Below are 15,604 nucleotides of genomic sequence, written 5' to 3'. Positions count from 1 at the left end.
AGAAGAAACCGGAGCACTCAGTGGAAACCCATGCAGACATGGGGAGAACATGCAAACTCCACACAGACGGACATCCAAGGCTGGAATTGAACCCATTTCCCTGGCGCTGAGAGGCAGCAGTGCTGACCACTATGCTACCGTGCTGCCCATGTTTACAACTTCACAAATAGTTAAATAATTTGGCAATGAGATATTAGTCAGTAATCAATAGCTTGGTCAATGAGGTTGGTTTTAAGGAACATCTTAAAAGGAGAAAAGCAAGGCATAAAGGTGTAGGGCCAAGACAACCTAAGGCACAGCCAACAACAGTAAGGTGATTAAAATGGGAGTACTCAGAATTAGATGAATGCAGATCTCCGAGACTTGTTGGCTGGAGGAAGTTACAGGGTAGGGAAGGGCAAGGCCACCGAAGGACTATAAAGAAATTACAGAGAAATACAAATAGGGATTGCGTTAATGTCTCATCGAGCTTAAATATGACTTGACTGACTAACTGTGTGACAAATTCTCTCACAATATGGCAGTCATGGCCACTTCCTGAACAGTGCATCATTAGCTATATAAATGTCTGCATTTGCCATAGTCATAATGCTAAAAGAACATTTGGCAAGAAGGGTTATATAGTCCTGGGGCATCACAACGAACAAACAACATCTATTTAAAGTCTTAATACTCAGAACTATGCATTTCCTCAAATTATTTTTTCCCCTTTAAAAACTGCACCAACTGCATTCCCTTTCATTTCCCCCCAGATTTGTAATTGGAAGATATGAGAGTGAAATATTAGATATTACTTTGCAGGGCAGGGCTAAGTAATCCACCTATCCACTGGCTCTCAAAAGTTGCATTAATACAGTTGACCAAGTTCCTTGGGGAATTCTATTTCAATGACAGTTGATATTGTCATTTCGACATATTTCTGCATATATTCAACAAACAGCCTGATTACCAGCATTAGGTCTATATCTATCAATTTATCTTGTATAATATCTCATAATTCCTTTAAATATTGGACACATAAAATACCTTAATTCACTTACCCTATAACTAAACACAAAACCCTTTTCAAATTAAATCACCAGCAGTTTCTTTCTGAAGAATCTGCTGATAACTTTCCATTATTTAGTCCATATGGACCCAATTAATGTAAATTGCAACCTCCAGTCATAAAATGCTTCACCTGTGTGAAAAATAAATCTCTCAAGAATCATGCTCATTTTCTGTTCTCTCAAAAATTATTTGTTGCAGTTTGTTTTATTTGGAAACGAAGGGAAAACTAATATCTGTATGTGTTGACCAAAAAGACACCAGTTCTATTGTTCCATGGGTGCCAATCTCCTCACTTTATCTCAGGTGACAATCTTTCAAGTACGAACCAAGACTGTGGGGAACAGGCCATGAGACTGATGCTAATTCCTTCTTCATTCAATTTTCAAGTGCATGCACATTCTAACGAGATCACTGGATAATAATCAGAAGCATCAATCTTTACTATTTTTCCATCTCCCAGGCAAGGAACCCCGAGGCAACTGAAGCGCTCCTACTACTGAGATTAATTCATTCAGCCCAGATACATTGTCTTTTTGCAAGTAGGACACCATTAAATCCAAACCAATATCACTTTTAAAGGCATTAGTTTTGTATCCGTCAGTGAAAACAGCAAGAAAGAATTGTGATTGTTCTGTAAAAATATGCATTAAATTTCAAACTCAAACTGGTGTTATTGACCACGTGTGTTTCTTTTAAATATCCATCATCAGGATGTTTGCATTTAGGAGCTGTGTATTTCCTTATCCTCAGGATGTGTGCCTGATTAAATAAAACCAGCAGAAAGCTGTTTGTGAGTTTAAAATAAAGATTATTTATCAAACACTTACCCCAAATTTAAAATGCAATACTTCACTCACAAGTCTCACATACACTTTCACACATGCACACATGCAAAGATTGGATACAGAAGGTGGTAATATACTGTTACATCTTAAAATCTCAGCATCTTTTGCAACAGATTGTAGTTTCTTAGATGCAGTTGATGCTTTAAAGTTGAAATGAAGGCAGTGTAAAGTGAGGGCTTTTCAGCAGGCTATAGTTTCTTGTAAGTGAATTTCTAGGTGAACTTTAACTGGAACATGTTGCAGCATCTTTCTCTCTCTCTGTTAGGGTCTTCCACTTCCAAAGGTATTGCTGTTTACTACCTTGGCTTGGAATTTGATGGCTTTCAGTACAACTCTGTCTAACAGCAGTTTCTTGCTGGTTTTAAAAGCAAAGTGATTTCCTCATCATGTGACTTCCAAAAGTTCAAAGTCCTTTTTCCAAAGGGCAGTGTGATTATTGATTTGAATCATCCTGCATTGTTGTCAGGCCCCTTCAGATTCACCCGGTTTAGTTTGGATGAGGGAAACCATCATAATTCAATTGAAGATTAATAGGATCCATTCACACCCATTTTACATCATTGAGTTTCAAAGTTTCCAGGTTAACTGGAATTCTATTGTCCTTATGTGTCTATCCATCCTTAAACAAAGCGATGTGTGAATTCTCTGAATGGCTGTGAATGTCTGTGTTTAATTAGATATTCACTTGAGAATGTCTGAAACTCAAAATACTAATGGTTAAATAATTTACAGCCACCAATTTGATAGTCTGTGCCCAGTTTAAAAAGTATTGATTGAAAGTTCATGAACAGGACACCATATCAGTGAACAAATTTAAAATTTCAGTCTAAATCAGGGAACACATTCAACTGCCACCAGAGTTTAGGTCCCTGACTTTTTGCTATCAACAGGCACTAATTATTCCAATTTAAAGCACTCTTACTCATTTGAACCCTCACCTATCCTAATCTCTCCTTCAGTGCCAAATTCTGTCTGATAATATGCCTTTTGAAGGACCTTGGAACATTTTGGTACATTAAAATGTGCTATGTAAATGCAAATCATTGTTGCAAATCTAATATCTTCAGTATGTTGACCTAATTCGGCATTCTAAATCTCTCTCTAAAATGAATACTTATCCAATACTTTCATGTAATGCAATCAATAGATTCCTAATCATCAACCCACTGTTACAAAAATATTAATATATCTAAAGGTGGAAAGGAATTTTGAAACATCTAAATAGATGACAAGCACATTTCTGTGGGGGGTCATAATTAAAAAGGCCAAAACTGAATTCACATTACAACCATTAAAATATCCACTTTAACATACATTGGTTACTATCATATTGTTCATTTTTCTCTATGTAACCTTTGTACACTGCAACGATTGGGCCCTCAGTACCAACTACTACTAATCATTCGCAAGATTGCTGAACAAACATGTTCAGGGTCACAACAGCATCAGAATAACTTGGCTCAACTCCCACCTGACTGAAATGCATGTTTTCTTTTTCTCCCTTGCTGTTTTTGTTACCCAGAGTTCTCTTTGCACAAATATGCTCAAATCAATAACTAATAGTCTACCAATGCTCACAACTCCACTTCGATATTGCACAAAATTTATTTTGAAATTATCAAGGAGAAGTATCAGATGTCCATTGGGCCACCATTTTAATTGTAGCTGATCAATTATTATCCATAACAGTTATTGTTACCAAACCGAGTGAGAAGATTAAAAGCTTAACAGAGATCATTACAAATGGTGTTTATTATTAAGTGATTCATTTTATGGGACGTGGGTGTCACTGGCTGAGCCAGCATTTGTTATCCATCCCCAAATCCCCTTTCAGAGGGCATTTGAGAGTCAACCACCTTTCTGAGAGTCTGGAGTTACATGTAGGGACAGCAGATTTTCTTTCCTAAAGGACATTAGTGAGCCAGAGGCTTTTTTAAAAAAAACGACAATTGATAATGTTTCATCGTCAGCATTAGACTTTCAATTCCAGTTTTTTTATTGAATTCAAATTTCACCATCTGCCATGGTGGGATTTGAACCTGGGTCCCCAGGACATTACCTTGGGTCTCTGAATTACTAGTCCAGTGACAATACCACTGCACCACTGCCATACTATTAATTAATGGATGGTATTAACTAACAGAAAGCAAAGAGTGGGGGTAAATGGGTCTTTTTCTGGTTGGCGATCAGTGACTAGTGGTGTGCCTCAGGGATCAGTGTTGGGACCGCAATTGTTTATGATTTACACAGATGATTTGGAGTTGGGGACCAAGTGTAGTGTGTCAAAATTCGCAGATGACACTAAGATGAGTGGCAGAACAAAGTGTGCAGCGGACACTGAAAATATGCAAAGGGATATAGATAGTCTAAGTGAGTGGGCAAGGGTCTGACAGATGGAGTACAATGTTGGTAAATGTGAGGTCATCCATTTTGGTAGGAATAACGACAAAATGAACTATTATTTAAATGGTAAAAAATTGCAGCATGCTGCTGTGCAGAGGGACCTGGGTGTCCTTGTGCACGAATCATAAGGAGTTGGTTTGCAGGTGCAGCAGGTAATTAAGAAGGCAAATGGAATGTTGTCCTTCATTGCTAGAGGAATGGAGTTTAAAAACAGTGTGGTTATGTTGCAGCTGTATAGGGTACTAGTGAGGCCACACCTGGAGTACTGTGTACAATTTTGGTCTCCTTACTTGAGAAAGGATATACTGGCACTGGAGGAGGTGCAGAGGAGATTCACTAGGTTGATTCCAGAGTTGAGAGGGTTGGCTTATGAGGAGAGACTGAGTAAACTGGGGCTATACTCATTGGAATTCAGAAGAATGAGGGGAGATCTGATAGAAACATATATTATGAAGGGAGAAGCAGAGAAGTGGTTTCCACTGGCAGGTAAAACTCGAACTAGGGGGCATGGCCTCAAAATAAGGGGAAGCAGATTTAGGACTGAGTTGAAGAGGAACTTCTTCACAGAAAGGGTTGTGAATCTGTGGAATTCCCTGTCCAGTGAAGCAGTTGAGGCTACCTCATTGAATGTTTTTAAGACAAGGATAGATAAATTTTTGAACAGTAAAGGAATTAAGGGTTATGGTGAGCGGGCAGGTAAGCGGAGCTGAGTCCACGAAAAGATCAGCCATGATCTTATTGAATGGCGGAGCAGGTTCGACGGGCCAGGTGGCCGACTCCTAGTTCTTATGTATTAAGAATTGTTTTAAAATCTTGTTTGAATAGTGTGATGCTATCATTAGCATCCACTATCAGGTCAGGCAACTAGGATATTACTTTAATACCTCATCTGAAGGATGGCATCTCAGATAATGCAGCACTCCCTCTATTTCAGCCTATATTGAATGAACATCCGAATAAGGGTCCAAATTCACTGTAGGACCTAGAAGTAGCAAAGATACTTAGTGCGGCAAGCTAATACATTGGTTTCTAAGCCACTTGAGCATTTTATCACCCGATACTAAGTAGATCATTAAAAACAAGTGACAGTTATATAGATGGTACAAAACCTTCGTGGGAGAATGCAAAGCAAGTCAAAGTGAGGAAGGTGGAATGTAGGAGCCAAGGTAAAATAATAAGTGTTGTCTTGCAACCTGAACACCAAGGGCAGGAAAGGAATGAAGTTTGGGAGATATTTCGGGGTGTGATATTAGAGAAATGCAAGTCAAAGAACATAGAACATTACAGCGCAGTATAGGCCCTTTGACCCTCGATGTTGCGCCGACCAGTGAAATCAATCTAAAGCCCATCTAATCTACACTATTCCAATATCATCCATATAATTATCCAATGACCATTTAAATGCCCTTAATGTTGGCGAGTCCACTACTGCTGCAGGCAGGGCATTCCACGTCCTTACTACTCTCTGAGTGAAGAACCTACCTCTGTCATCTGTCCTATATCTATCACCCCTCAATTTAAAGCTACGTCCCCTCGTGCTAGCTATCACCATCCGAGGAAAAAGGCTCTCACTATCCACCCCATCTAATCCTCTGATCATCTTGTATGCCTCTATTAAGTCACCTCTTAACCTTCTTCTCTCTAACGAAAACAGCCTCAAGTCCCTCAGCCTTTCCTCAGAAGACCTTCCCACCATACCAGGCAACATCCTGGTAAATGTCCTCTGCACCCTTTCCAATGCATCCATATCCTTCCTATAATGCGGTGACCAGAACTCTACGCAATACTCCAGGTGCGGCCGCACCAGAGTTTTGTACAGCTGCAACATGACCTCCTAGCTCCGAAACTCAATCCCTCTACCAATAAAAGCTAACACTCTGTACGCCTTCTTAACAACCCTATCAACCTGGGTGCCAACTTTCAGGGATCTATGCACATGGACACCCAGATCCCTCTGTTCATCCACACTACCAAGTATCTTACCAATAGCCCAGTACTCTGTAATCCTGTTACTCCTTCCAAAGTGAATCACCTCACACTTTTCCACATTGAACTCCATTTGCCACCTCTCAGCCCAGCACTGCAGCTTATCTATGTCCCTCTGTAACCTGCAACATCCTTCCGCACTGTCCACAACTCCACCGACTTTAGTGTCATCCGCAAATTTACTAACCCATCCTTCTACGCCCTCATCCAGGTCATTTATAAAAATGACAAACAGCAGTGGCCCCAAAACAGATCCTTGTGGTACACCACTAGTAACTGAACTCCAGGATGAACATTTCCCATCAACCACCACCCTCTGTCTTCTTACAGCTAGCCAATTCCTGATCCAAACCACTAAATCACCCTCAATCCCATGACTCTAGCTTCTGCAATAGCTTACCATGGGGAACCTTATCAAACGCTTTACTGAAATCCATATACACCACATCAACAGCTTTACCCTCATCTACCTCTTTGGTCACCTTCTCAAAGAACTCAATAAGGTTTGTGAGGCACGACCTACCTTTCACAAAACCATGTTGACTATCCCTAATCAAATTATTCCTTTCTAGATGATTATAAATCCTATCTCTTATAATCGTTTCCAAAACTTTGCCCACAACAGAAGTAAGGCTCACTGGTCTATAATTACAAGGGTTGTCTCTACTCCCCTTCTTGAACAAGGGGACAACATTTGCTATCCTCCAGTCTTCTGGCACTATTCCTGTAGACAATGACGATATGAAGATCAAAGCCAAAGGCTCTGCAATCTCCTCCCTAGCCTCCCAGAGAATCCTGGGATAAATCCCATCCGGCCCAGGGGACTTATCTATTTTCACACTTTCCAGAATTACTAACACCTCCTCCTTATTAACTTCAATCCTGTCTAGTCCAATAGTCTGTATCTCAGTATTCTCCTCGACAACATTGTCTTTTTCCTGCATGAATACTGATGAAAAATATTCATTTAGCACCTCTCCTATCTCTCCAGGCTCCACGCACAACTTCCCACTACTGTCCTCGACTGTACTTGCAGGTTAGTCAGAACTGTAACTGGGCATACATTCAAAGTACAAACCAAAACTATGACTGAGAAGTTTGGAATGGTTGTAGTTAACAATTAAATTATGATGTTAAAGAGCATGGCAAATACCACCAAGTCAATACCACTTTCTGCCATTTTATTTCTTTAATAGGTTGCCTTACTCCTAAGGAGAGATAGAGAGAGAGATCAAAGTCTAAAAATGTAAACTGAGCTATACTTAATTGCCTTTCTGAACACTTCCTATTAAGAAAAAGTTCAAAAATGACTAATATGGAATGGAAGATTGTTTGAAAATCACAGTTTGAAACTTAATTTTCTGAGCATTAGATTTTTTTTCTGATGGTTGGGTGAGGTTCATTCATACCCACAATTGAGGAACTGCTTTACTGACTGATTCCTACAATAAAGTTCTGCACTCAACTTCCATGGAGCCAAAACAGATGTCCATCAGTGATGCTACAGATACCGTTTGCTACTATAGTCTCAAGCAGTACGGATGAAAAAACTCCAAAGACACCAATATTACTGAAGGCAGAGATTTTTAAAAAGTGCTGAAAATACTCAGCAGGTCTGGGAGTATCTGTGAAGAGAGAAAAAGTTATGTTTCAAGTTCACTTGAAAGGGCAGCACGGTGGCACAGTGGTTAGCACTGCTGCCTCAGAGCGCCAGGGACCCAGGTTCAATTCTGGCCTCGTGTCACTGTCTGTGTGGAATCTGCACGTTCTCCATGTCTGCATGGGTTTCCTCCTACAGTCCAAAGATGCGGGTTAGGTTGATTGGTCATGCTAAATTGACCCTGGTATCAGGAGGGTAGGATCAGGAGGATTAGCAGGGTAAATATGTGGGGTTACGGGAATAGGACCTGGGTGGGATTGTGGTCGGTGAGAACTCAATGGGCCGAATGGCCTCCTTCTGCACTGTTGGGGTTCTATGAAGTTGAACAGAGTCTTCTTCAGAACATCTCTCCACAGATGCTGGTAAACCTGTTGCGTAATTCTAGTGCTTGGTTCTTTTTCAGATTTCCAGCATCCACAGAATTTTGTTTTTTAAATTGAAGGCAGTACTGTGAAACCTAGCACAAAAATATTGCAATGCCAAAATTTGTATGCACATATTTCTTCAAAATCACCACAATAATTTGCGAATGGGTTAATGCATTCAAGTGCATTATCCTTTCATCTCTGGGACCTGGGTTCAAATCTAATCCAGTCCGATAGTTTTGTTCTATCCTTTCTGCTGGCTGAAATGAGCTTCTGGAGCCTGAACACTGTTCAGAGTAGGTATACGACCATAGTTCAAGCTCACACAAGATTCAACATTCCAGTCAAAAGTAGCAGTGACTAGTGCAAAAACTTTATGAGACAGTGCTTTACTCAGTTTAGGGATAAGGTATGTCTGCATGGGTTTCCTCCGGGTGCTCCGGTTTCCTCTGACAATCCAAAAGATGTGCAGGTTAGGTTAATTGGCCATGCTAAATTAACCCTTAGTGTCAGGGGGATTTGCAGGGCAAATACATGAGGCAGCAGGGATAGGACCTGCATGGGATTGTCGTCAGTGCAGGCTCGATGGGCCAAATAGCCTCCTTCTGCACTGTAGGGATTCTATGTTGATGATTACTTTAAAAGGAGTGGTTTATGCTATCATGAATATCCAAAGTGAATATTCCCCAGCACTAGTATTTGATGAGTACAGACATTCAAAAGCAATAAAAATCTGACTTTACAGATATTCTCCACTACATCTTAAATGTCAATGCAAAACTCTTAAGGCTCTGAATAGAATTTAGGGGAATTAATTTTGAATACTACATGGAGCTAAACCTTTGCCTAATGTTAATTTTTATTCTTCCATGGAATGTGAGCATTGCTGATCCCCAATTGCCCTTGAGAAGGTGATGACGTACTGGTGACCTTCTTATACTGCTGCAATCTAATTGGTACAAGTACACCCACAAGGACGTTAGAGGGCCCAGCCAGCATTGCTCATAGACCAATAAGACATTTGGAAGTTCGGGCACATTCCTGCAAACAATTTTAAACTTCCATTTGGAAAATGGATACACAACACATGCCCAAATGTCCAAGATGCACTTTCTTCAAATTATGTTCTGTATGAACAGTGCAATGTCGGAAAATTACATCTTCACTATAGTGGAATCACTTTGGTCACTTGGTTTGTAGCTAGATTGTTTTTTGAAGTTATATAAAACGGAGCACAGGTTCACTTTCTCCAATTTCAAGAGCATCATCTTACTGTTCTCGCTCTATTTCCACCTACAATACAAAGCTCAATGGAAATGCAAGCGGTGAGGAGAACACCAGAAGACTGCAAACAGATGCAGACTGATTAAGTGAGTGGGCAACATGATGACGGATGGAGTATTGTGTGGAGAAGTGAGAGGTTATTCACTTTAGTCATAAGAATAGAAAATCAGGATATGTTTTTTCAAAGTGTGAACCTAGAAAATGGCAATGTTTGGATAGAGTTGGATATACTCATACAAGGAACACAAACTATTTATACAGATACAGCACGGAATTGAGGAAAATGACATATTGGCTTTTATCGCAAGAGGTTTGAGACACAAGATTAAAGATGTCTTGCTACAATTGTACAGAGTGATGGTGAGACCACATCTAGAATTTGGTCTTCATATTTAAGGAAGGATATACTTGCATTGGAGGCCGTACCCAGTAAAGGCTCAAGAGTTTGTTCTTTGGGATAAGAGGTTGTGTCAATCAGGGCTATATTCTCTGGAGTTTGGAAGAATGAGAGGCGATCTCACTGAAACAAGGCCTGACAGTGTAGATACTGAGAGATTGTTTCCTCTGTCTGGGCAATCAAGAACAAGAGGGCACAGTTTCAGAATGAGGGCCCAATTATCTAGGACCATTTGTCTGTCTTTCATTCATCAGCATTCTGAGGCTTGGCTATACTACGCACAATCTTTCGCTACCAATTTCTATTTGCTGCCCTCACTGCTTGTCCCACAGAGAGGCCTGGCCAAGTTCTGATACCATCTATGCCATTTGGAGTCTTGCATGTGTTTTGCCCGGTTTTACTTCTTTTTCAAAATATCTGCTCCTGTTGTGTCCAAGACATGAACTTCCTTGATGAGTGGGGCCAGGCCACATTTATGCTTGGATGTTGAATAAACATGGTGAGAGGACGTACGCTGTCTAACACCCTTTTTAACTGAACCACTCTGAGAAAGGAGAGAACACAGATAAGGAGAAATTTCTTCACTCAAAGGGTTGTGAATCTTTAGAATTCTCTAACCTAGAGGGCTGTGGATGCACCATATACTTAAGATGTGGAGATGCCGGTGTTGGACTGGGGTAAACACAGAAAGAAGTCTAGCAACACCAGGTTAAAGTCCAACAGGTTTATTTGGTAGCAAAAGCCACTAGCTTTCGGAACAGGCTGTCCCTTCGTCAGGTGGGTGGGAGTTCTGATTACAAACAGGGCACAAAGACACAAACTCAATTTACATGAATAATGATTGGAATGTGAGTCTTTACAGCTAATAAGCTAAAAAGACTTGATTAGCTGTAAAGACTCACATTCCAATCATTATTCATGTAAATTGAGTTTGTGTCTTTGTGCCCTGTTTGTAATCAGAACTCCCACCCACCTGACGAAGGGACAGCCTGTTCTGAAAGCTAGTGGCTTTTGCTACCAAATAAACCTGTTGGACTTTAACCTGGTGTTGTTAGACTTCTTACCATATACTTAAGCCAGAGATAGACTTTTAGTCTTCCAGGGAATCAACAGATATGGGGAGCAGGCAGGAATGAGGACTTGAGGCCGAAGATCATCCATGATCAATAGTGTAGCTGACTTGACAGGCCATATAGTCTTCTCCTGCTCCTATTTCTCATGTTCTTATCGACCACACAGACAGGCTGAACTGATGTCTTGTATCATAAGAGAAGAAATCTTGGGGTGACACTCTGCGCACAGCCTTCAATTGTCACTGCAAAACTGTACAACAAAGCAACTAAACTGAACAATCACACATCCTGCAATTTGTGTTGCAAGAAAGAAATAGCCAAATATCAATAGTTATCAGTCACGGTTCAACGTTACAGCTCCTCTCAGCAACATCATATAAAACAATCTTCCTGTCCATTTCAATGTTAAAGAAAAATCTTTTTTTTGTTTAATTCCTAGCAACCCCACATCAATGTGCAGAGGTTTCAGTTTTATTAGACTGACAAATCCACCAATCTGACAAATGGATCACACAACTGTCTAGTGGCAATTATGAAAATGTGCAGCTGAAAAAATGATTTTAAAAAAGAACAAAAACATTACAATTAATCTCAAAATAAAGACAGAAAATGTTAGAAAAATACAATAGACCAGTCAACATTTGCTAAGAGAATAGATCACACGCAGTCTTTCTCTTTTTAAGAAAAGTGCTGGCTGACCTGTTGTGTATTTACAGCATTTTCCATTTTTATTCCTGAACATAACACAATACTAATTCTGTGATCTAAGCAAATGTAAAGGGTTTTAATTGCTTTAAGGATCCAACAATTTACTATTTCAAGCTTTCACACAATTAAGTGGAAGGGCATCAATCATGCTAAACAGAATATTTTGCACCTCACTAGGTCTGCCATGTGGAGCTCATTCATCCATTGCAATTGAAGCTATTCATCACTATTCATATGCAATAGATTCCAAATTAGTAAGTACTATTCACTGACCTATTGCTGCACTCAATTGTAGTGAAGACAGATCCTAGTCATTGCTATTCAATAGCATTGCAGTTCTATTCTGCAGTGTGACAGCGTTTCTTTTGCCATTTTACATTTTGCTACAGCCCCATCACAACTTCATAACAGAATTTCACAGTTCTAAACTTTGAGTCTATTACTCCACCACAAACAGCAGAGGCTGTATAATCCAAATTAAAAGAAAGTAAAAATAAAACTGCAAGTGGTGGACTTAAAAACAAAATCTTGGCAGTTCAGTTAGTATCTATAAAAGGGAAAGGACGGGTTATTGGCATTTCAGTTGTGCAGTTTTCAAAAGAACATTTTCAAAAGACCATAGAACTCATGCTAGCCATGGCAAATGACCGAACTGCGAGGGAGGCGTGTGGGAATTCAGTGGAGGTCCAAAGAGGCTTCAGGATCCAGTAACACTAAATGTCATGAACAGGTGCAGAAAATAATCAAAAAGGCTAATGGCATTCTGGATTTGCCACATTGAGTAGTCATGTTTCGGTTACGCAAAGCCATGATTACACCACAATTGGAGCACTGAGAGCAGAAATAAAAACAGAGAATGCTGGGCAAACTCAGCAGGTCTGGCAGCATCTATGGAGAGGGAAACAGAGTTAATGCTGCGAGTCTGTATGACTCTGCTTCAGAGTTCTGGGCACCACACCATAATATAGTAAATATTGGCCTTGGAGGGAGCAGTGTCGGTTTACTAGAATGATACCTCGGCTTCAAGGATTAAATCATGAGGAGAGATTATACAAACTGGGATTGTTTTAGAAGGTTAAGTAGTGATTTGATTGCAGTTTAAGTTTAAAAGGTGAACAGATCGGGTAGATAGAGAGAAACTATTCCTACTGGCTGGGGAGTCAGGGCTAGAGAGCAGAGTTTAAATTTAGAGCCAGACTTTTCAGAATTGAAATTTGAAAACAATTCTGCGTAGAAGTTCAGAATTCTCTTCCACAAATGCCAATCGATGCTAGTTCACTTGTTAAGATGAAACACAAGATTGACAGGTTGTTAACCAAAAGATATTAAGAGATATGAGACAAAGGCCTCACATGGAGTTAAGTCACAGATCAGCCAAGATCTATTGAATAGTAGAAAGAGGGATAAAATGGACGACTCTTGTTCCTACGGTCCGGTCATACTGATTTGCTATAACTTAATTATGACCCAAAGCTGGCAAAAAAGCATAGGCATCAAATAATCTATTATGACTTTTTAATCTATTTTTAGTTCTGACACACAAGTATTCTTAGCCTTCTGTATGATTACATATCCATTTTTCCCTCAATGCAAGGTTCTTTTCTCACAGGAATAAGTTTCTATCAAGAGAGTTGTTTGAGTGCAATCCTTTACTCTAAACTATAGCTTATTATTAGTGAAGAAGTTCTTTTCAAAATTCCTTGATGCATCGGTGGAACTTTAAATGTTGCTTTTCAGAACACGTAAAGACTAATTTATCAGTGCAACTTCAGAACCGAAGAATGCAAGGTTGAAGTATTACAAAAGCAATGAAGGTTAATATAATAGAATGACCTGTCCTTACCAACATTAATTCCTCAATCAATATCACCGAAAGGCCATTTGCCTCATTGGTATTCATGGATCCTTTCTTCCTGCTAATTGCTGCCTACACAAAAAAGTGACTATAGTTCAAAAGTAATTTGTTGGCTGTGGAGTGTCTTGGGATGACTGAAGCCTGTCAGCCAAGATGGAGCAGTGACCCAATGAACCATTGATCCAATGGAAATATTATATTGGATTCAATGAGGTTGGGGTTAGTTGCTGTGTGGAGTGTCCTCAATGGCAGGAGAACTGCAAATTTTTGCTCAGAAGCTAAGATTGTAATAGCTTTGGCCTTTTGTCAGGTTAATGGAAAACAACCATCTCCAGCTTCTTGATGCGACACTCACAGGTGGCTCTTAACTTGTAACTACACATTTAGTGGAAGAAGCGTTGGTGTCATTCTTCTGCTAGCTGGAATTGTTCACAGCAACAAAGTGCCATCTTTAGCATCCAGGAAAACTAACAAACAATCAAGGACACCCAAGACTGGCAGCTAACAGCAATAAGTTGTAAATGTAAACAACTTGTACCTCAAATGCCATTTCTAAATCTAAGCAAGGTTATATTGAGCCACAACTCAAAAGGGATAAAATATAAATATTCTGTGAAATGGAAATGTTCCTAAGTGCAACTCACAACTTTGGCTTTCATTAAGAGAGTTTAACAAACATACATTATCTGGAAACCCGTAAGAAATAGATTTTGTTTTACACTGAATATACTCCAATGGTACTTACATAGATTTCACTGTGGTCAAAGCGGTTTTTGAGATTTTCTAAGAATGAATCTTCGGTGAGAGGTTCTAAAAGCACACTGTCCCCCACTCCTATCATGTTGTCCAGGAGGGATGTTTTTACCTCCGATTTCATCATTTTTCCCTGAAATAAAATAGAAAAGTTAGAACTTGAAAATCTGCACTTATAAAATAGACAAAGTAGCTGTTTTCTAATAATGCGCAATCCTCTCTCACTGGGAGGGCTGACACCACTACAGATATTAATATTCCAAACAAACAGAAATTAAGCAATGTGGGCGCAGAAGTAGAGTTATGGCAGCAGATCATCCATATTATTGAATGGTGGAGCAGGCTCAACTGTCCATATCGCCCAACCTCACTCCTATTTCTTATGATCACATTCGTTCCTAGCCCAGAGAGCCCCAAGGAGTGACACAGTGGTCAGCACTGCTGCCTCACAGCACCAGGGACTCGGGCTCAATTCCGGCCTCAGGTGACTGTCTGTGTGGAGTTTGTATGTTCTCCCCGTGTCTGAGTGGGTTTCCTCTGGGTGTTCCGGTTTCCTCCCATACTGCAAAGATGTGCGGGTTAGGTTAATTGGGCATGCTAAATTGCCCCTTAGTGTTAGGGAGACTAGCAGGGTAAATACGTGGGGTTACGGGGATAGGGCCTGGATGGAATTGTTGTCTGTGCAGGCTCGATGGGCCAAATGGCCTCTCTCTGCACTGTAGGGATTCTATGACTACTGTCATTCTATGTCAGAAAATTTTCTTATCTAATATAAAACAAAACTACCCATAACTTCTTATATTAATGCATGCAAATGAGATTTTAGATTGCAACTTGCAGCAATAAATTTGAGATATAATGATTCCTTCCTTACCACAGCACAACTTTAAAGATTTTGCATCGTCACAAGCACAATATGGGATGAATGACGTTGTACTGTGTGTGAGAATAAACCTGACAATATACTATATATGGATGTGACATCACTTATTTCTCGTCACATCCTAAAGATTCCACAGCAGTGCCAATATTAGGAGTTTATATTAAAACTAGCTTCGGATTAATAGTAAATAATAACCCTCTTGGGTTCTAACAATCAAATTGAGGTATGTTGTCAACCATCATTGTCACGTGTTTTAAAGGTCACATTAGACATGGTTAAGATATTATCTTGTTCCAACCTTTACAATAATTACAGGCAACATTGATATATTAAGAGTTACAC

General features: G+C 39.8%; 1 protein-coding gene across 3 annotated transcripts in view; it reads right to left on the bottom strand.

Annotated features, from left to right (window-relative positions):
- Positions 1-15,604, bottom strand: part of myo1b (myosin IB) — a 294,758-nt gene that overhangs the window by 264,548 nt on the left and 14,606 nt on the right. For all 3 annotated transcript variants that reach the window (XM_078228616.1, XM_078228617.1, XM_078228615.1), the window contains exon 2: positions 14,372-14,512. In XM_078228616.1, coding sequence (XP_078084742.1) covers positions 14,372-14,506 — 135 coding nt within the window. In that variant the 5' untranslated portion in view covers positions 14,507-14,512. The remainder of the gene's footprint in view (positions 1-14,371; positions 14,513-15,604) is intronic.

Source organism: Mustelus asterias, chromosome 14 (assembly GCF_964213995.1).
Source record: "Mustelus asterias chromosome 14, sMusAst1.hap1.1, whole genome shotgun sequence".
NCBI lineage: Eukaryota > Metazoa > Chordata > Chondrichthyes > Carcharhiniformes > Triakidae > Mustelus > Mustelus asterias.
Note: the sequence above shows the minus strand (reverse complement) of the source record. Positions and strands in the feature narration are given on the sequence as shown.